This window comes from Schistocerca americana, chromosome 4 (genome assembly GCF_021461395.2).
Source record: "Schistocerca americana isolate TAMUIC-IGC-003095 chromosome 4, iqSchAmer2.1, whole genome shotgun sequence".
NCBI classification, from domain to species: Eukaryota; Metazoa; Arthropoda; class Insecta; order Orthoptera; family Acrididae; genus Schistocerca; species Schistocerca americana.
The window spans coordinates 338,690,184-338,712,689 of NC_060122.1; the positions used below are offsets into that span (position 1 = coordinate 338,690,184).

Genomic DNA, 22,506 nt, shown 5'->3' on the forward strand with positions numbered 1-22,506 from the left:
AGCATTTGGCCTATGATGAAACATTGCAGGACGCTGCATGCAATTATTTCCCAGTTGGATGATGCCTTACTGCTTAATACAGGACTTTTTCCTACTGAAACTTTTGTTTCCTATTAGACAGATACAATTTAACCCATTTTGCAGCAATTTTTGTTACAACATTATATCGTAATTTTATTAAAAGGATATTGTGGATTACACAGTGAAATACCTATGACAGGTCACAAAATGTACCACTATATTGTAATTTACTGTCTAATGAATTAAGTACATTCTCGATGCATTAGTAAATAGCCTTCTCTATAACTAAGGCCTTTAGGTTTCTTTTGTCTGCACCTGTGGTGTAACATGGACCACTGCAAAAGTTGACCTGGGCATCTGATGATTCTGTCAAAAAATACGTCTATAATTTTGATAAAAATTTCTCCCATTAGCCTGATAGATACAGCAGACATTATCGCCTTGTGAGGAAAAATAAAAAAGAAAGGGCAAGGTCGCAGTCTGCAAGAGGTTTAATTAGCTTAGATATTAAAGTATTTTATACAACAAAGCAGTACAACACTCAGAAGGATTTTAATCAACCTGATAGAGGTTGTTCACAGATGGTGCTTATCTATATAAGATTAATGTCATTCCCCAAGATATTTTTATAATATCCCATACAATCTAATTTTAGTCATACAGAACATGTAAGCAAAATATAATTTTGACCTGTAAGCAAAATACAGGGTGAGTCAAAAAGGACTTTACAACTTTGGAATAATATAGAAATTTATTGTGATAACTTATAGAATCGGTATAGCAGTCATTTTGTAGCAGACAATGTCAGTTTTGGTTTATATGGTGCATAAATACCTCGTTCCGCCATCAGGAGCGCCAGTGTAGTGCACACTTAAAACGGCTACTTTCAGTGGTGCAGAGTGTGTTCGCCATGTGTTTTGGTTTCATGAAATCCATGAAGATGAGTGAAATGGGACGGTTTACTATCAGGAAGACGGTGCACTGCCTCATTTCATCACGGACGTTCGATGTTTCCTCGATAATCGCTTTCCAGGTCGGTGGATTGGCCGTAAAGGGACAATCGCATTGTCACCTCGCTCCCCAGACTTGACACAACTGGATTTCTTTCTCTGGCGTTTCATTAAAGACTGTGTGTATGTTCCTCCGCTATCAAACAATTTATCCGACCTGAAAAAACGAATCTACACTGCCGTTGCATAAGCTACATGCGATTTGCTGCAACGAGTTTGGTAAGAAATTGATTAGGTACCGGTGTGAAGTTTGCCACATCACAAATTGTACTCACATCGAACCAAAATGACACTTAACACTGGTATGTGAAACTTGAGGTTGTTCACTACAGAATGACACGTCCACCGATTTTGTAAGTAATGTCAATAAAATTTTATGTCACTTAAATTTGTACTCGTTTTTGACTTACCCTGTATAATCGTTGACGGCAGACTTTTTTTAGGACATAAGCAAAGATGTCAGTTGCCAACGTGGCGGATATTACACTGTTTTTGTGCAAAATATAAGTGTTTACGACACATCCATAAATGCGCAAATTGCGAGAACAAGAAGCTGAGTATAAGGAAAGTACACCTAAAAAACGATATATCGCAAATATACAACTCGTGAAGTGCAGTAGCTAAACAAAATTGTTATTTTGCACAGAGCAGCTGCAGCATCCAGTTTGCTGTCGATGTTGTAACTATGTACGGTCTAAAGACTCAAACATGCAGTATGCTAACTGATGATGGGTGGATGTCCGAACCGCATATTACCTTAGGCAAAAACAAATAGCAAAGTGAGTGGTAGGTTGCTCTATTGATTAAAATAATATAATCCACAGCTGCAGAACTCAACAGCAAAGAAATAGATAAATTTGTATTTTTTTATTTAAACAATGTTCGTTAACAAACTTTTATAAAAGATCGATGATAAAGAAGTTGTTTTTGCAATGAAGACGATTTTTGTCTATGATACAATCCTAGAATTTTTATCTGTCACTTGACACTTCTTTCATCTCTGGGAAATTAGGAATCCACATTCAACTTCAGATCCCCAAATAACTGGCTGGATAATTCAGTACAAAGGTCAGAGGAAGGCAATGGCGTATCACCTCCAACAGGACCATGCTTACTACACTGATGAGCCACAACATTATGATAACTGCCCACCACGAGCTTGGATGCCTTCCAGTGATGTTTCGGGCATGTGACGCAGTAAGCATGAAAGTAAGCGGAAGAGAGACGAATGGGTAGTCATTATAGCGAAGATACGGGAGCAAATGTGGAGATCCACTCATATAAGCAGTTCTGACAAAGGGCACATTGTTGTGGCGCTGCAGCTGGAAACGAGAATCTTAGAAACGGCGAAGCTGGCCGCCTATAGGCGTACTACTGTCGTCATTGAAGGATGGTGAAATAACGAGTAGGCTGTATGGCACTGGACGACCAGTCTCATCACAAAACGTAGAGGTCGGAAGATCCCCCACTGTACGAGGTTTGTCCGGAAAATACGTATAAAAGTTGAATAATAACTTTATTTTACAATTATTCAGGTATCACAATATGGTCTCCTTCAAAGTACTCTCCCTGAGACGCGATACACTTCTGCCAACGCCGTTTCCACTGTTGATGACATTGCTGAAAGTCTTCAGTTGTGATGTTGTTCAGTTGCCGTGTCGTTTCCGCCTTGATGGCTTCCACATTTCCCAAGTTCCCAAGTGTCGCCCCCGAAGCACCATTTTGCATTTCGGGAACATGAAGAAGTCACACGGGGCTAAATCGGGTGAATAAGGCGGGTGGTCTGTAACGGTGATTGAGCTTCGGGCCAAAAACTCGCGCACAACGTGCGACGTGTGAGCGGGCGCATTGTCGTGATGAAGGATCCAGCTGCCCACTTTTGCTAATTCCGGTCTAACTCGGACCACACGAGCTCTGTGAGGTGTCAGAACATCAACGTAAAAATTTCTGTTCGCTCTCTGGCCGGGAGGGACAAATTCCTTATGAACAATGCCCCTAGAATCAAAGAAAACAATCAACATTGTCTTCACATTGGACCTTGATTTTCGCAACTTTTTTGTTCGCGGTTCTCCTGCTAGTTTTCATTCCTTGCTTTGAGATTTGAGCTCCACATCGAATTCGTAAAATCAGGACTCGTCTCCAGTGATGACTCTATTGAGAAAGTCCTCTCGTTCCTCTGCTTCCAACCAATCCTCACAGCACTCAACCCTCTTTGCTTTCTGTTCTGGCGTCAAGAGCTTCGGTACGATTTTCGCACGCAATTTCTTCATTTCAAGTTTTTGTGTCAGGATTTCGTGAACGATTGTTTTGGGAATTCACAGCTCGTCAGCAATCATTCTGACTGTTAATCTACGGTCTTTAAGAACACATGCCCGAATTTGTTCAACATTTGAATCGGAACTTGATGTCGACGGGCGTCCTGGCCGAGGGTCATCGTTCACTTCTTCTCGACCATCCCGGAATCTTTTTAAGCACTTGTTCACGGTTGGTTCCTTCAGCGAATTGTCTCCGTAAACCTCTTTCAAACACTCAAAAATCTCACGGCCATTCTTGCCTAGCTTTGCAAGAAACTTGACGTTGACGCGCTGTTCCTCAATCAGAGAGAGCTCCATGCCGACGGCAGGTGAAAAAGGGTAACTATCAACAAGCTGCCGCACACTCCCACCTTCACGCAGAGTGTTCTGATTCTAACTGAGCGTTGATGGGATTGATTACAGCAGTAGTCCCACCTGGCGGTGACTACAACATGTAAAATAAAGACATTATTCAACATTTATAAGTATTTTCCGGACAAACCTCGTATAATCCGGCTTAGGCAGCGATTTGTGGCATATCTGACGACATAGGACAACGCTGGTGCAGACACAAGTGTTTCAGAGCACACCGTTCAGAGGCCATTGTTGAACATGGACCTATACATCACACGACTCCTACATGTTCCTTTGTTGACTCAACGACATCGTTATTTATTATTGTAGTGGGCACAGCATTGCTGAATTTTTACTGTGGATCGGTGGGAACGTGCCGCCTGTCTTGTTACACCAGTTTGATGGTTAGGTCCTTAGACGCCGTCATCCGGGTGAATGGCTGCACGAAACACGCACCAAGCCACAGATGTAGGCCAGTGAGGGCAGAATTATGAGCTGGGCTTCCATGGTATCTGTGGAGGTAATCGAAGGCATCGTGACAGCAGTGCCCTACGTAAACATTATTGCAAACCACCTGCTTGGCTTCATGCTTGAAGTCTCCTCCTCCCCCCCCCCCCCCCCCCATGACATCTTCCAGCAGGATAACTGTCCGTGTTGCAAGGTGAGTATCATGCTCCAGTGGTTAAAGGAGCATTATAGTGACCTCATATTGATGTCTTGGACAGAAAATGTGCCTGATTTGTACCCACTGGAAAACACATCAGACGCCAGCTGCATGCCTGTAAACCACCATCTCGTGATTTGCGGGAATTGCTTGTGTATAGGCATCTGGTGCCACTTGTTTCTGGAATCCTGGCAAGGGCTTGTAGAGTCCCTACCAAACAGAATCTCGGATGTCCTGTGTTTGAAAAATGAAACAACGCACTATTAAAAAGGTGGTCATAATGATTTGACTCATCAGTGTAAAGCACTGTGTTCAAAACAACCTTCAGACTGATAATTGCTTTATTTTACTTATGTACGAGGGCAGTTCAATAAGTAATGCAACACATTTTTTTTTCTCAGCCAATTTTGGTTGAAAAAACCGTAAATTTCTTGTGGAATATTTTCAAACATTCCCGCTTCGTCTCGTATAGTTTCATTGACTTCCGACAGGTGGCAGCGCTGTACGGAGCTGTTAAAATGGCGTCTGTAACGGATGTGCGTTGCAAACAACGGGCAGTGATCGAGTTTCTTTTGGCGGAAAACCAGGGCATCTCAGATATTCATAGGCGCTTGCAGAATGTCTACGGTGATCTGACAGTGGACAAAAGCACAGTGAGTCGTTGGGCAAAGCGTGTGTCATCATCGCCGCAAGGTCAAGCAAGACTGTCTGATCTCCCGCGTGCGGGCCGGCCGTGCACAGCTGTGACTCCTGCAATGGCGGAGCGTGCGAACACACTCGTTCGAGATGATCGACGGATCACCATCAAACAACTCAGTGCTCAACTTGACATCTCTGTTGGTAGTGCTGTCACAATTGTTCACCAGTTGGGATATTCAAAGGTTTGTTCCCGCTGGGTCCCTCGTTGTCTAACCGAACACCATAAAGAGCAAAGGAGAACCATCTGTGCGGAACTGCTTGCTCGTCATGTGGCTGAGGGTGACAATTTCTTGTCAAAGATTGTTACAGGCGATGAACATGGGTTCATCACTTCGAACCTGAAACAAAACGGCAATCAATGGAGTGGCGCCACACCCACTCCCCTACCAAGAAAAAGTTTAAAGCCATACCCTCAGCCGGTAAAGTCATGGTTACAGTCTTCTGGGACGCTGAAGGGGTTATTCTGTTCGATGTCCTTCCCCATGGTCACACGATCAACTCTGAAGTGTATTGTGGTACTCTTCAGAAATTGAAGAAACGACTTCAGCGTGTTCGTAGGTGCAAAAATCTGAACGAACTTCTCCTTCTTCATGACAACGCAAGACCTCACACAAGTCTTCGCACCCGAGAGGAGCTCACAAAACTTCAGTGGACTGTTCTTCCTCATGCACCCTACAGCCCCGATCTCGCACCGTCGGATTTCTATATGTTTGGCCCAATGAAGGACGCAATCCGTGGGATGAAGAAGTTATTGATGCAGTACGATGTTGGCTCCGACATCGACCAGTGGAATGGTACCGTGCAGGCATACAGGCCCTCATTTCAAGGTGGCGTAAGGCCGTAGCATTGAATGGAGATCACGTTGAAAAAGATTGGGGAATAACCTGGTGTATTTCAATGCTGAATAAAACAACCCCTGTTTCAGAAAAAAAATGTGTTGCATTACTTATTGAACTGCCCTCGTAATTAGAAATAACAACACGAGTGCGTTTCATAAAGATTACGATTAGATGTGTTAGCGTATATTTCACGAATTTTGTAACTAAATGACTTAAATATACGTACTAAATGGAAGGAAACGAAAAAAGTAATGACCAAAATGAGACTATCCAGCAATTACCAGTGTCAAGCGCTATCGATTTTTTGTTTCTTTTACACACATCAAAAACAGTTTTGCCTCACCCCTGAAGGTAGACGTTGACGGCGGATATTGTATCACAGACACAGTCCCTTAGACTGTTCAAAGATGTCACTAAAACCACCCTCAGATATAAACAAACATGCATGAGCAGCGCCTATTAGACGGAGGGGGGCCGACAGCTCCAGTCATTCCACCAGGAAGGAGGTACACGGCTCGTGTCATCTGTAGTTCAACCATGCCTAGACGGTCAATACCACGGTTCTATCGCGTCCGCATTGTTACTCTGTGCCAGGAAGGGCTCTCAACAAGGGAAGAGTCCAGGCATCTAGGAGTGAACCAAAGCGCGATGTTGTTCAGACATGGAGAAGATACAAAGATACAGGAACTGTCGATGACATGACCCACTCAGGCCGCCCAAGAACTACTACTGCAGTGGATGACCTACGGATTATGGCTCGGAGGAACCCTGACAGCTACACCACCATGTTGAATAATCCTTTCCGTGCAGCCACAGGACGTCGTGTTACGACTCAAACTGTGCGCAATAGGCTGCATGACGCGCACCTTCACTCCCGACGTCCATGGCGAGGTCCATCTTTGCAACCACGACACCATGCAGCGCAGTATAGATGGAACCAACAACAGGCCGATTGGACCGCTCAGGATTGGCATCACGTTCACTTCACCGATGAGTGTCTCATAGGCCTTCAACCAGACAATCGTCGGAGACGTGTTTGGAGGCAACCCGGTCAGGCTGAAAGCTTTACACACACTGTCCAGCGAGTGCAGCAAGGTGGAGGTTCCGCCGGCCGCGGTGGCCATGCGGTTCTAGACACTTCAGTCCGAAGCCGCGCTGCTGCTACGGTCGCAGATTCGAATCCTGCCTCGGTCATGGCTGTAAGATACGTGAACGACATCCTACGACCGATAGCGCAACCATATCGGCAGCATATTGGCGAGGCATTCGTCTTCGTGGATAACAAGTCGCGCTCCCATCGTGCACATCTTGTGAATGACTTCCTTCAGGATAACGACATCGCTCTACTAGCATTTTCTCCAGACACAAACCCCAATTGAACATGACTGGTATAAATTGAAGAGGGCCGCTCGAGATTAGCCGAGCGGTCTTGGGCGCTGCAGTCATGGACTGTGCGGCTGGTCCCGGCGGAGGTTCGAGTCCTCCCTCGGGCATGGGTGTGTGTGTTTGTCTTTAGGATAATTTAGGTTAAGTAGTGTGTAAGCTTAGGGACTGACGACCTTAGATGTTAAGTCCAATAAGATTTCACACACAGTTGAACAGATTCAAAGGGGTGTTTACGGATGACGTGACCCACCAACTACTGTGAGGGATCTAAGCCGAATCGCCGTTGAGGAGGGGGACAATCTGGACCAACAGCGCCTTGATGAACTTGTGATACAGGCATGCACCAATGCAAGAGGGCGTGCTACTGGGTATTAGATGTGGCAGTGTGTATAGTAATCTGGAATACCACCTCTGAAGGTCTCGCTGTATGATGATACAACATGCAGTGTGCGGTTTTTCATCAGCAATAAAAATGGCGGAAATGATGTTTATGTTGATTTCTATTCCATTTTGCTGTACAGGTTCCGGAACTCTCGGAACCGAGGTAATGCAGAACGTTTTTGGTGTGTGTATATATTCTACACTTCACATAAATGCTCGCAGAACATGCACCTTTATTTAAAAATTTGATTTCAGTGGGAGCCACACCCAGGCCCGCCAGGTGGGATGCGGGCACTTTATCTCAGAGCCACGCTGCTTGTCGGAAAATGTCCTTGTTTTGGCCCAGTAAGGATGGTCGAAAAACTTCAAAGTTAATTTCCGCGAGTATTTATGAGAGTTGCACCTAAAGGGTGATGGGAGAGATTCTTTGTTCCAAGCTTCAAGCACTAGAAATATAGAAAGTTACCAAAATGCGATTTCTGGGTGGCCTCGTTGTAAGTGCATGAAAAGCAAACGCCTTCTGAGGTGTGGGGTTGATCTGTTATTCTGCGCAACGGATTAATCTGAGATGTACCCTTTACCCTGTGGCTCCTGCAAGATGCAATTTCCACCCCCACACTACTACAGAAGTCAGACAGACGCTCCTAACGTTCTAAAGAGAAATACCTGAAAAACTTTCAGCAATAAATATCTTCTGGAGTCGTCTACTGTAAGGAAATGACACAAAAATTCACAAAATTTCTTACGTAACTAGTGGGATACTTGGGTACTGGAGTAGTGCTAGTTTGTGTAAGAAAAACATGAAACTAACGAAAGTTATTATTTATTTTGCAAAAATTCTGAGAAATCAAAAAATTGGTTCTGAGCACTATGGGACTTAACTTCTTTGGTCATCAGTCCCCTATAACTTAGAACTATTTAAACCTAACTTACCTATGGACATCACACACATCCATGCCCGAGGCAGGATTCGAACCTGCGACCGTAGCGGTCGCGCGGTTCCAGACTGTATCGCCTAGAACCACTCGGCCACTCCGGCCTGCTCTGAGAAATCACAATGGCACTTTTAGTTATGAACTGAACAAGTTATATCCTGGTTCTTTTCGGGATGTGAAGTTACCTCTCAAGGATAGGATTCGCTAATGAAATTTCTATACAAAGCTTAAGATGGTTGTTGACTTGGCAGAATGGCTGAGAGGCATGCATACTCAACTTGAATAATTATCCTTTAGAATGTTGCTAGGTACGGTCGAGGCTGCCACATGTGAAATGCAGTGAAGTGTACTGTTGGTACTGTTGTGGAGCAAATATGGGGCTCGCAATAGCTGTAGTGCACAATACCGTAAGCTGCGATGACTGCTGTATGCACCGCTCACTGCTGACAAATAAGATAACTCTCGTTCTGTCTGGATTGACCTTCGCCAATCAAACTCTCCCTATGCCTCGATGAAGTCAAGGATTCCTATTCGCCCCTAGTCTAACTATTGGCATGGTACACCAGTCAGAAAACCAGTCCACTGCGATGCCACTCAAAATTCAAAAATGCTTCAAATGGCTCTGAGCACTATGGGACTTAACATCTATGGTCATCAGTCCCCTAGAACTTAGAACTACTTAAACCTAACTAACCTAAGAACAGCACACAACACCCAGCCATCACGAGGCAGAGAAAATCCCTGACCCCGCCGGGAATTGAACCCGAGAACCCGGGCGTGGGAAGCGAGAACGCTACCGAATGACCACGAGATGCGGGCCACACAAAATTCGCTCGCAGGCGTTTAACTATAACTCTGTCCGTTCACACCGTACAATAAGTGTGTCGGCCAACACAGTGAACAACGCTTAATCGCAAGCACTGCGATTCGCTCTCGACAGAAGTGTTCTCCTAGTGAAGTACTGAGGAGAGACTTGTTCCTCGCTCCAAGAGCGACAACGGAATGGCGCCTCTCCACGCCAGACGTGAAGGGGTATATCTTTCGGTCTCTTCCATTATTCCTTCAGCTCAAGGCGTCAGAAATATCGTCTGCCAATCAGCATTGCTCTTCTAAAACGGGAGAATGACGTTTCGTTTAAGGTGACCAATCCGGAAACCTATAGCATTGGCGTTTGGCGTTTGCTGTCTCCCTGTGAAAATCTCTGAAACTGCATGCTATGTTTAAAGAATGCATAGGCTGGCCACTCCCACACAATGTAGCGGAATTTGCTTTTAAGCTGAACACAGGGTTGTTCCACCCTTTCACTCGTGCCCACGCTGTCCACTACACGGGCGGTCACTGGCCGACATAGGCTGGGTCGTCCTCTGAAGGGACTGGCGTCCCATTGTGCGGTTTCTCTCCCAAACTAAAAGCTCCTGTGACCGTCGTGTCAGGAATGTATGTGTGTACGCCAGCCTTGAGTATTTCAACCACGGTGCACTTACTTGTTAATTGCATTTCGTTTACATTTATTCATACAACACTGACTTTATCTTATCGAGTTTGGGTTCGAATGAAGCGTCTTGATGTGCGGAATATGATTGTGAGGGCAGAATATGTAAGCAATGAAGGTCAGGAGACCACAACGTCTTACAGCCTGACTGACATTCACAGGAAGAACTCTAAGGAAAAACAAAATGAATAGCTCAAAAAAAACTCTCTTTTGACTGATGCTTGAGTATTTGTCGTTAGTGCAGGACTTACCAGGTAGGACTGATGGTGCAGAGAGAGAGAGAGAGAGAGAGAGAGAGAGAGAGAGAGAGAAAGAGAGATCGTTCAAAGAAGAGTGTACAATTACCGGACATATTTAGCCATTTCAGATGGGACATACTTGACGTATGTATTGTGACCAATCATTACTTTAGCGCAATGTATTAAGAACCTACTTACCTCTGATCCTGCACCCAGTGCAGACAGAAGAAGGAAAAGACCTTTCGGAATGGACCTAACCTCCAGACGTCGGTTTCTTCAATACGCGGCGTGCCAATGTCCAGCTGACGGAAGCGCAGACGTGGTCCGGAGAACCTGTCTGCAGCCTTGGCTACCATGGCGGGGTTGATGTCTACAGCGAGGACGCTGACTCCTGGCGGCAATCGCGGCAGTAGCTCGTGTGTCGTGACGTCACCAGCGCCGCAGCCAACGTCCAGCACAGTGCCTTGCTCGCACCGCCACTCCAGGGCCGGCCACAGCTCCTCCAGCACCTTATTCACGAATTGCTGCTGGGGGCTGCTCGATTTGGCGCACAGTTCTGCGTCGTTCATTTGCCTGTAACGTCATTCTCATTATTGTTACTGTCGTTATGAGCTGATGAGCATATACATGCCAGGCGGACAATAAAAAAGTAAGGAAGGGCAAGTGAGGTTTCGATGTCTTGGTGCTCGCACGGTCGGTACGAGCTGGACTCAGTCTCTGACAGGTCAAAAATGAAAATCGGGACAACAAAGTGGCTCATCTAGAATGCGTGTCGAGTTGCATGAGAGCTACGTCACTTCGTTTGGCGTGGACAAGAAGATATAAAGGGGCACAGACGATCCAGTCTAAAAATCTAAGCGCGCTACCTCGACTGCCAAATACAGGATGTTTCAGAAATTATGGTCAATAATTCATATGTGAAAATCACAGGCCAAAAGCAGCTAAAGAGCTTCAATAAACATGGGTCCACAAATCAACCGCTGTCGGGATAAAACACGTTTTCTGTTGCGGTTCATCAGTGTCTAGGAACACGTGGCATCTGTAAACTTGAAAGTAGGTGTTCGAAATATTGTCTATGCGTCTGCAAGTAACATTGAACTCGCCTTTGAAATTAGTTGGTAATCCTCTCAGTCAGTCCTGGGGAATCCAGAGACCTTGGAGGCCACGGCATAGGGCCTCCTCTACCTACGCAATGTTGATCATACATCCAAGTTAGAAGCTGGCGCACTAGTAAATGAAAAAATGCTTGGGCACCGTCAAGCATGAACCACACGTTCAGACGTTGGTTCAGTGGGACATCATCATTTACATTTGGAAGCAGAAACCTCACGTACTGCTGTCCGGTTAGTCCCTGTGTTTGGAAGTGTGGTCCAATTGTGAGGTCTCCGAGCAGTCCTGCCCAGACATCCAATGAATAACCTTGCTGATGTCGTGATAAGTGGGCTGCACTAGGATTGACATCAGCCCAAATATGACAGTTGTGGTAGTTAAAAATACCATCACAGGTAAATCCAGCCTCATCCGTTAATGCTGCTTACAAACAGGAAATTCAGGATACACTGTTGTTGCACCCATTGGCAGTTCTCTCAAGGAGGGAAGTCTGCATTGTCGAGGGCTTGCACTGGCTGGAGGTGATATGGATAGAGTACTTGCCGATGTAAAATCCGCCACACACTGCTATGACTCAGGACGCGCTCTTGGGTAGCAATACTCCTTGCTGAAGTACTCGGACGTTCGTGTACAATGCTTAACACCCTTTCCTCAACATTGGGTGCTACGGATCTGGGTCGACGTTCTCGTATATGGTGTGCGAAACTCCTGGTTTCTCTAATGCGCTGATATAACCGGCTGCCCGCCTGCCTGAGGAGAGGAAAAGCTTCTTCATACAATTGTGAAGCCTCAAGGGCACTGCCATTCGCTTTACCGTACATGAAGTGCGCGTCAGCGTACTCTACATTGCTGTAACCTCTGTCCATGGTACCTTCACGTTCGTAACTGATTGTGAGGGCGATACGGCACAGTGCACGAAGAGGGAAAGAGAGTTAGTTGCGCATGCGCAAACAAGCAGATAGTCGATCCAAATGTAAATACCGCGGTATCCAGGAGCGCTTCCAGTTGGTTCCCAATTCGAATTAATGCGATACCTCGGCAACTGTTGATTTGCGGACCCATGTTCAGTAGAGCTTTCTAGCTACTTTTGGCCTGTACTTTCCGAGAGTGAATTATTGACCACCACTTCCTAAGAGAGAGTCTCCATTCCTTCCAAGCTAATTATGTAAGTGTAGACCAGATATGGCTCAAATTCAAAGGTACAGTATCGACAACAATAGATAGATTCATACCGCATAACTTAAGAAGAGACGGGACTGAAACACCATGATACACAAAACACGTCAGAACACTATTGCAGAAGCAACGAAAAAAGCATGCCAAATTCAGAAGAACGCAAAATCTCCAAGACTGGCTGTTTCACGGAAGCTAAAAATTTAGTGCGGACATCAATGCGAGATGCTTTTAATAGTTTCCACAATGAAACATTGTCTCAAATATGGTAGAAAACCCAAAGAGATTATGGTCGCATGTGAAATACACCACTGACAAAAAACAGTGAATACCGTCACTGCGCGATAGCGATGGAAATGTTACCGATGATGGTGCCACTAAAGCGGAGTTATTAAATACAGTTTTCTGTAATTCCTTCACGAAAGAAGACGAAGTAAATATTCCAGAATTCGAAACCAGAACATCTGTTAGCTTGAGTGACATAAAAGTAGATATCTTAGGTGTTGCGAAACAACTCAAATCACTTAAGAAAGGCAAGTCTTCCGGTCCAGATGGTATACCAATCAGGTTCCATTCAGAGAATGTAGACACAATAGCGCCTTTCTTAGCAATCATATACAACTGCTCACTTGACGAAACGTCTGTTCCTAAAGACGAAAGTAGCACAGGTCACACCAATATTCAAGAAAGGAAATAGGAGTAACCCATTGAATTACAGACCCATATCACTGACCTCAATTTGCAGTAGGATTTTGGAGCATATACTGTACTCGAACATTATGAATCACATTGAAGAAAATGACTTATTGATACATAACCAACACGGATTCAGAAAATATCGTTCTTGTGCAACACATCTAGCTCTTTATTCCCATTGAGTGCTGTCTACAAGGGATCTCAGATCGATTCCATATTCCTAGATTTCCAGAAGGCTTTCGACACCGTTCCTCACAAGCGACTCTTAATCAAATTGCGTGCATATGGAGTATCGTCTCAGTTGTGTGACTGGATTCGTGATTTCCTCTCAGAGAGGTCACAGTTCGTAGTGATAGACGGCAAATCATCGAGAAGAACAGAAGTGATATCTGGCGTTCCACAAGGTAGTGTCATAGGCCCTCTGTTGTTCCTGATTTACATAAAGGATCTAGGTGATAATCTGAGCAGCCCCCTTAGATTGTTTGCAGATGACGCTGTAATTTACCGTCTAGTAAAATAATCAGACGATCAATTCCAATTACAAAATGATCTACAGAGAGTTTCTGTATGGTGCGAAAAGTGGCAATTGGCACTAAAGAAAGAAAAATGCGAGGTCATCTACATGGGTACTAAAAGAAATCCGATAAATTTCGGTTATACGATAAATCGCACAAATCTAAGGGCTGTCAGCTAGACTAAATACCTAGGAATTACAATTACAAGCAACTTAAATTGGAAAGCCCACACAGATAATATTGTAGAGAAGGCGAAACAAAGACTGCGCTTTGTTGGCAAAATACACAGAAGATGCGGCGAACACACTAAAGAGACAGCCTACATTACATTTGTCCGTCCTCTGTTGGAATATTGCTGCGCCGTGTGGGATCCTCACCATGTAGGATTGACGGAGGACATCGATAAAGTGCAAAGAAGGTCAGCTCGTTTCGTGCTATCGTGCGTTGGGGGGTGAGAGTGTCACTGATACGATACGCGAGTTGGGGTGGCAGTCACTGAAACAAAGGAGGTTTTCTTTGCGGCGAGATCTACTTAAGAAATTTCAATCACCAACTTTCTCTTCCGAATGCGAAAATATTTTGTTGACACCCACTTACGTAGGGAGAAATGATCATCATAATAAAATAAGAGAAAGCAGAAGTCGAACGGAAAGATTTAGGTGTTCCTTTTTCCCACGCGCCATTCGAGAGTGGAATAGTAGAGAAGTAATATGGAAATGGTTCGATGAACCCTCTGCCAGGCACTTAAGTGTGAATTACAGAGTAACCATGTAGATGTAGAGGTAGACTTCTGAAGCACCCTATATGCACAAGTTGGTCAGAAAGAGTCTGAAAAGGTTGTAAGGGTGTTGCAGATTAGTTTGTGCCGAGAAATAACTGTTAAGAAAAAATTTCGGTATATTGTTCCAGTTCCGTTTTAGTTATCATTTAAGTTATCTAATCAGGTCGTTGAACGTACAAACTCAAGCAGCCTTCCAGACACGGTATCGCCAAACGTGTTCTTCGTTTGGTTTCCTAAAACCAGACAAGAGAGCGATACGAAAAGTGGACACGGGACGGTAGAAAGGATCGAGCCCAAGCCAGAGGCTGGGCGGTCTCATGCGCTATCATCTACGCTGTGAGAACAACGGGTATTAATGGTATCTAGTCGACCTTTTGAATTTACACTGCAATGTCCTGATTAGCTAACTTCAATGCTAATTAACTCGGAAACTGCGCAACTACAGAAATTTTTTTCTTACAATTATTTCTCAGTACAACGTACATTGCAACATCATTACAAGTTTTTCAGACTGTTTCTGAGCACGCTGTACATCAACTCAGTTTTGTTTGCCTTTCCCGTTGTTAGTAATTTCACGATCTGTCTGACAAAACAGACCGTCGCCCACGGTGAGATTCTGGTTACCACAGAGTTCTTGTCGTACATCTAGTCACTTCGTTACGATGGAATAGCTTTGTGAGACCTCATCCATTGTCCTCTTGCGTGAAGACAAGTGTTACCACTAAATACAGGCAGAGACTTTCTTGCAATTGTGCTTGCATGGATATGACATGTTATGCACAAACGGAAGACGTGTCTCTCGGTCTCATCTTGTGTCCATCTCGTCGAACAGACTCTGCTTTTTTTATGATTCGGCAAATTTATTTTATTTTAACTTTTTAGCTATGTGGCCCTGCTATCGCCTACGTCGTCAATACATCTTAAGGGAGGATATCGGAGTGCGTCTTCTGTCTAAATCGTGTAAATCTATCAGTCAAAACATAATCAGGGGCGAATACCCAGCTGTAGGTTGCGTATCTACGGCTTCCAGAAGCAATAAAATTTTGATTTTCAGTGTTTCATATTGACTATTGACCAAATTTAAAAATTTAAAACGCTGTCATAGGCTACTCACTTATATTAAATGATTAACTCAGTAAGTCAAGCATTAAAGCCATGCCGTCGGTTAAGACCTTTAGCATCGGCCGTTACATTGTAATTTGTTACTTCTTTACCATTATCTCTTTTGCAATACATTTTTCAGACAGTATCTGGGTATAGTACTGACGTACATCCACAACTACGTCCTTTTAAGACAAATAGTTCAGAAGATGTGACGTCATAAACATTCAGATGCTTGAAACAAGTGTTTTATACGTGAACGTTCGATTCTTTAAAGAATCAGGCGGTGGGCCGTTAACTGGTTTTATACTGTATTTTATCCTATTCTAACTGTGCGTTCGTGTGTGTTTGTGCGTTGTGGGGGGAGGGGGGGTTAGGTGAGCATGTGTGTGTATGTTGTACTTTATGATGCCCCGTAATATGCCTAAACTATCGTGTAAAACCTCATAAAAGCCATTACTCAGGTTCTCCAGTCTACCATACGAATGGTCGTCAATTCGATCTGGATCTGGCACGTGTCTCAGTCTTATAGACTAGCGCAGGGCTTAATTTCGGCCAGAACGAACGTTAACGGCGTTCCGGCACCTCCCAGGTACAAATCGGCATCTCAGATTTAAAACAGTAAAGGTGGATTAAATCACAACGTAACTTTTACAGGGCTGCGCAAAATAGGTTTTAGGAAGTGTCTGAAGACGTTCGCAGTACGTATGGATGTGCTTCACTCTGCACGAACCAGCACAATTTCCTGTGGGCGACGTTGAGAGATTGTATCGTTCCCCTGGACAACTTAGCATTCACTGGACACATTGTGGAACGGCCCTATTATTGTCCTGATCTCTACCCTTGTGACTATTTTGTTATGGTGTTATCTGTAGGACAAAGTCTTCAAAGGTACTCCTTCGACACTCTTGGATCTTCGTAGTGCTACTTCCAGAGATGATGGGGGGGGGGGGGGGCGAGAGAGAGAGAAATGAAATGAAATGATCGTATGGCATTGTTGGCTAGGAGCCGCCCGCGGTGGCCGTGCGGTTCTAGGCGCTGCAGTCCGGAACCGCGGGACTGCTACGGTCGCAGGTTCGAATCCTGCCTCGGGCATGGATGTGTGTGATGTCCTTAGGTTAGTTAGGTTTAAGTAGTTCTAAGTTCTAGGGGACTGATGACCTAAGATGTTAAGTCCCATAGTGCTCAGAGCCATTTGAACCATTTGTTGGCCAGGAGGCCCCATCCGGGGAAGTTCGCCCGCCGAGTGGAAGTCTTAAGCCCGGTCCACACGCAACGATCTGTCTGCACAGACATCGGCGCAGATATCTGTACATGCAAAAGACCGCTGCAAACGTGGTGTGTTCACACGACACAAACCCCAATCTAGTACTCGCCCGCCATCTGTCGGTGTAGAAAAGAAATATCAGTGGCAAGCGACTATGTTCCCCGTAAACGTCAAAAATTTAATTCAGTTATTTTGAAATATAGAAATGGAGGAAATTCTGTTGTGGTCTGTGTTCGCAACTTGTGTTGCAAGAAACATTCAGACCAACCGCTGGAAACAGAGAAAGCGGTCAAAATGGTGTAGACAGTGGCTGCTAAAGCGAAAGCAGTTTTCTCACGTAAATTTACTGCGAGAGTTGCAGGGCGAACCTAAACATGGACAAGTATATTCATATTTCTTTTCATAACAGCAGTTAATTTTCTATTATGTTTGAACACAAATATATTCTTTTGAATAAACTTTTGATAAACTTATGTGAAATACACTCCTGGAAATTGAAATAAGAACACCGTGAATTCATTGTCCCAGGAAGGGGAAACTTTATTGACACATTCCTGGGGTCAGATACATCACATGATCACACTGACAGAACCACAGGCGCATAGACACAGGCAACAGAGCATGCACAATGTCGGCACTAGTACAGTGTATATCCACCTTTCGCAGCAATGCAGGCTGCTATTCTCCCATGGAGACGATCGTAGAGATGCTGGATGTAGTCCTGTGGAACGGCTTGCCATGCCATTTCCACCTGGCGCCTCAGTTGGACCAGCGTTCGTGCTGGACGTGCAGACCGCGTGAGACGACGCTTCATCCAGTCCCAAACATGCTCAATGGGGGAGACATCCGGAGATCATGCTGGCCAGGGTAGTTGACGTACACCTTCTAGAGCACGTTGGGTGGCACGGGATACATGCGGACGTGCATTGTCCTGTTGGAACAGCAAGTTCCCTTGCCGGCCTAGGAATGGTAGAACGATGGGTTCGATGGCGGTTTGGATGTACCGTGCACTATTCAGTGTCCCCTCGACGATCACCAGTGGTGTACGGCCAGTGTAGGAGATCGCTCCCCACACCATGATGCCGGGTGTTGGCCCTGTGTGCCTCGGTCGTATGCAGTCCTGATTGTGGCGCTCACCTGCACGGCGTCAAACACGCATACGACCATCATTGGCACCAAGGCAGAAGCGACTCTCATCGCTGAAGACGACACGTCTCCATTCGTCCCTCCATTCATGCCTGTCGCGACACCACTGGAGGCGGGCTGCACGATGTTGGGGCGTGAGCGGAAGACGGCCTAACGGTGTGCGGGACCGTAGCCCAGCTTCATGGCGTCGGTTGCGAATGGTCCTCGCCGATACCCCAGGAGCAACAGTGTCCCTAATTTGCTGGGAAGTGGCGGTGCGGTCCCCTACGGCACTGCGTAGGATCCTACGGTCTTGGCGTGCATCCGTGCGTCGCTGCGGTCCGGTCCCAGGTCGACGGGCACGTGCACCTTCCGCCGACCACTGGCGACAACATCGATGTACTGTGGAGACCTCACGCCCCACGTGTTGAGCAATTCGGCGGTACGTCCACCCGGCCTCCCGCATGCCCACTATACGCCCTCGCTCAAAGTCCGTCAACTGCACATACGGTTCACGTCCACGCTGTCGCGGCATGCTACCAGTGTTAAAGACTGCGATGGAGCTCCGTATGCCACGGCAAACTGGCTGACACTGACGGCGGCGGTGCACAAATGCTGCGCAGCTAGCGCCATTCGACGGCCAACACCGCGGTTCCTGGTGTGTCCGCTGTGCCGTGCGTGTGATCATTGCTTGTACAGCCCTCTCGCAGTGTCCGGAGCAAGTATGGTGGGTCTGACACACCGGTGTCAATGTGTTCTTTTTTCCATTTCCAGGAGTGTATATTGTTTTACATTATCTCGTGTTCCATTTCCTCGCACATTGACACTCCAATTTCATCTTCAATTGTACTCCTGCTTGGTCTTGGCGTTTCTTGATCACTAAGAAAGCCAAGCAGATCAAAATACCATAACGTTGGCTGGTATACTTAATCTACTCCTACACCAGACCTTCTAGATTTCTGAACTTTGGATAACTCTTTTCGGTAAACAGTTCGCAACGAATTTATTTCTTTTATTACTGTTTCTCTGTTTGCCAACTGCCCGCAATTGTTCAATTAGCGCATGGTATGCTACTGTCTCTTTGTCTCGGTCACTACATTCTTTACTTTTAATCTTCCACAAACATGGGTGGTTTCTATATATTTCAATGAATTCACTTACAAACTCTCGAGAACACTGACGAGTATCAGCCATTTTAATGCCCTGTGCGCACAAATACAAACACTAGACTGAGCAAACAGCTGTTTCGCGCCAGATTTGCGGCGATCTCCTGTCCACACGCTCCAACTTGTCTACGCAGATGTGGTTTGAACCCACAGATTTGAGTGGTTTCCCTCAAACCACCAACTCCAACTTCCAGGTTTGCACACACCTCAGGTTGGTGCAAATCTTCTGTCCACAAGCAACGATCTGTCTGAACAGATGTGATGTGCGCAGACAGATCGTTGCGTGTGGACGGGCCTGTACTTCAGTCGACGCCACATTGAGCGACTTGCGCGCCGGTGATAAAGATGAAATTGAGGACAACAAAACACCCAGTCCACGAGCGGAGGAAATCTCCAACCCGGCCGGGAACTGAATCCGGGCCCGCAGCAGTTGAAATTATGTTCTCAGTAGTTGAAATGATGTTCTCCAGAAAATCAACATGGAATTCTGTTCTAGGCTCTCTAGACACTCATTTCTTCAGAAGGAAAGAACTTTGAAAACCTTCTTTATTAAATTTCGGATTCTCTGCTAGAGCATAAACACAGTAACACGGCTCTATCACCCCATGCCATATCGTAGTAGACAAAAACTATAACGCTTGTTTCGTGCCACACCAGCGAAAGAACAAGGGAGCGATTTAACACTTCTACGGAGACAGACGTATCAACTGTTGTCTGCATTAAATATTATGGTATTATTATTGTGATTATAAAAAAAAATGTTTTAAAAACCTGAATTTCATATCAGTATTTTGTAACATCATGATTTCTCATAGTAAGTATTATCGCAGGTTTTCAAAAATCGAAACATGGTTTTTATGGCAGGGGGGGGGGGGGGGGGGGAGCTATTGATTGAAGAGGTGCATTCCGACACCTAAAATTTTAGAAGTTAAGCACTGTCGCTAATGCACTGAGTGTTAAGGTATATGAGCATAAATTCATCTCTTACTCTTTCTGACAGACTAGACTGACGGCCATAATGAGGTGCTACGAGTATTTACGTAACAGGTTTTGTAAAGAACTGCTCACGTTTTCGTGAGGCCACATCCGATGCCCTGTTGCATTAACACAAGAGTCTCAAATTCTATGAGGAAAGATGAGACTTGTGACCTGCTAATTCTAACTGAAGCTAAGACGTAAAAGTAACAAATTTTAGTATTACACATGTTCACTATACACGGTTTTAATGTATCGGACTCCATCTAACCTCCTTTAGCCAGCGTTCATACCATGTCCGAGGGATACCACGTAGATATTAAATATGCATTCATGGCGTACATAACACAATGTCAAAAACAAAATTCACGTCGAACATAAGCAGGGATTTAAACAGGCAATGGAATCTGAAAGGTGTTTTCGTTTTCTGCCCTAACATCTAAAGACGATGTGACAAAAGCGACTACTCGATAAACAGGCACTTACATAAAACGTTATTTGCAAAGAGGTGTAGGAACTGTAACCGATTACGATGATTCTTTGTACCAGACAAGGATATAATGGCAAGAAGTGCATGAATAGTAAATACCTGACTAAGACCTAGAGAGAATATTTTCCAAACGTATTCAGAATACGAAGAAATATTGGGCTAATTTCTCGGGGCTGATTAAAACTGTGAAATACTACAGGTTTCGCTATGAACTTACTTACGCACTGCAACTATGAAGAGCATTAAGAGCTATAAGATCAATTGCCACGAAAAAATGTCTAGAATTAACAGCAATATTATTAAAACTCCCAAAACAATGCTGCACCGTACGCGTGCCATGAACTTGTCTTTTCTACGTATCAGTCTAACAGGCAAACACTATAACAAGAAATGTGACTTTTTTAAAAAAAATAATTCCGTTCTATTTTTCAGCATGTAGTCTCAGGCAATTTCGCACTCGTGCGGTAAACTAACGTCAGTCATAAAAAAGCACACATACAATTAACTAAAAATTATAATTTCGATCATGACTTTAATTACAGTTAACTGAGAACAGATTACTTCCAGCTGAAACAAAATGTAATCTTAGGATATAAATAATTGGGTAAATTATTGATTTAAATTGTGCCTTCACTCACGATTGTAATTTCTCAAGTAAGCAGTCGTTGTCTGGTCCCCGTTTTTCACTTACAGTACGCTACTTTGCGCCACTGGAAGTGATGGTATCACCACACAGTTGGTTACTGGCATGCGCACAGATAGTTTCTGTAGAATTGTCGGCTGCCGAGTGTCTATTGGTTACCTGCACAATGACTGCTATCTCTCTCTCTCTCTCTGTGTGTGTGTGTGTGTGTGTGTGTGTGTGTGTGTGTGTGTGTGTGTGTGTACATACTCACAGTGTGTGTTTTACCGTCCTTGGACGACGATGATAAATGTATGGCTTTCAGTTCAAGGGTTTTCGAGCTGCTTGTGTGTTCTTCAAAGACATTTAACTGCTTTCTTGTCTTCAGAAAAAAATTCTCTTGTAAGATCAAGTTTCTGTTTACGTTTTCATGTATGAACACAATTTTTAAGATGTCTCTTTATTTAATCTCTAGCTTTTATAGCAGTGCAGTTCCTTTAACAATGAGGTCTCCTAATGTGTGAAGAATTTATGATCCGATTATTGTGTCGCACATTTCGGTATTTATTGATGGGAGTTATTTCTATAAACTTTCTTGCGTATGATATTGTATAAGTCCTTGTTGCTTGGCATTTCCCTAATGGTCTATAATGACTTACATCTTCAGAAAGCTATTTCAGTAAGAAATTGGTTGTGCAACATTTTTGCTATTAGGTAACACTTCTCTGTTGACGTGTTCTTCGTCGTAAATACTGCATCGCTGTTAAAATTTATATTACTGGCAGGTGTTCGTCACGGTGAACATAACGATATTTAACATTTGGCTGTCGAGATCCAGTTCTTTCATGATACAGAGCAAAATCGCTCGTTATAAGAATTCTTAGGACTTCATAAACTTAATGATACAGCTGTTGAATATTTTATTCGCATTATGACATTTTTAATGCTGCTTTAATTGTTCTACAAATCATCTTAGTTTCCAAGAAACATCTTTGTCATTCTCCTACTCGTTTTGTTAACTGTATGAATAGTCTTGTAAGTAGTATGCGAGATAAAATTTTGTAGTTTCATTAATATTCAACTTTTTCGCTGTTATTTTTCTTTCTCCAATTTTTTTGTGTTTTCTACTTTTCCCTTTCCAAGTTTTACTCATAAAATTAAGTGGGGACAC

The 22,506-nt window shown here is 44.4% G+C and overlaps 1 protein-coding gene across 1 annotated transcript; it reads right to left on the minus strand.

Moving 5' to 3' along the window:
* Positions 1-758: 758 nt before the first annotated feature.
* Positions 759-10,883, minus strand: LOC124613458 (juvenile hormone acid O-methyltransferase-like). Its single transcript, XM_047142162.1, has 2 exons — positions 10,513-10,883; positions 759-1,188 (listed from the first exon to the last, which is right to left on the minus strand). The coding sequence occupies exons 1-2, from the start codon at positions 10,881-10,883 to the stop codon at positions 1,008-1,010; spliced, it is 552 nt and encodes a 183-aa protein (XP_046998118.1). The 3' UTR covers positions 759-1,007.
* Between the last annotated feature and the right edge of the window lie 11,623 nt (positions 10,884-22,506).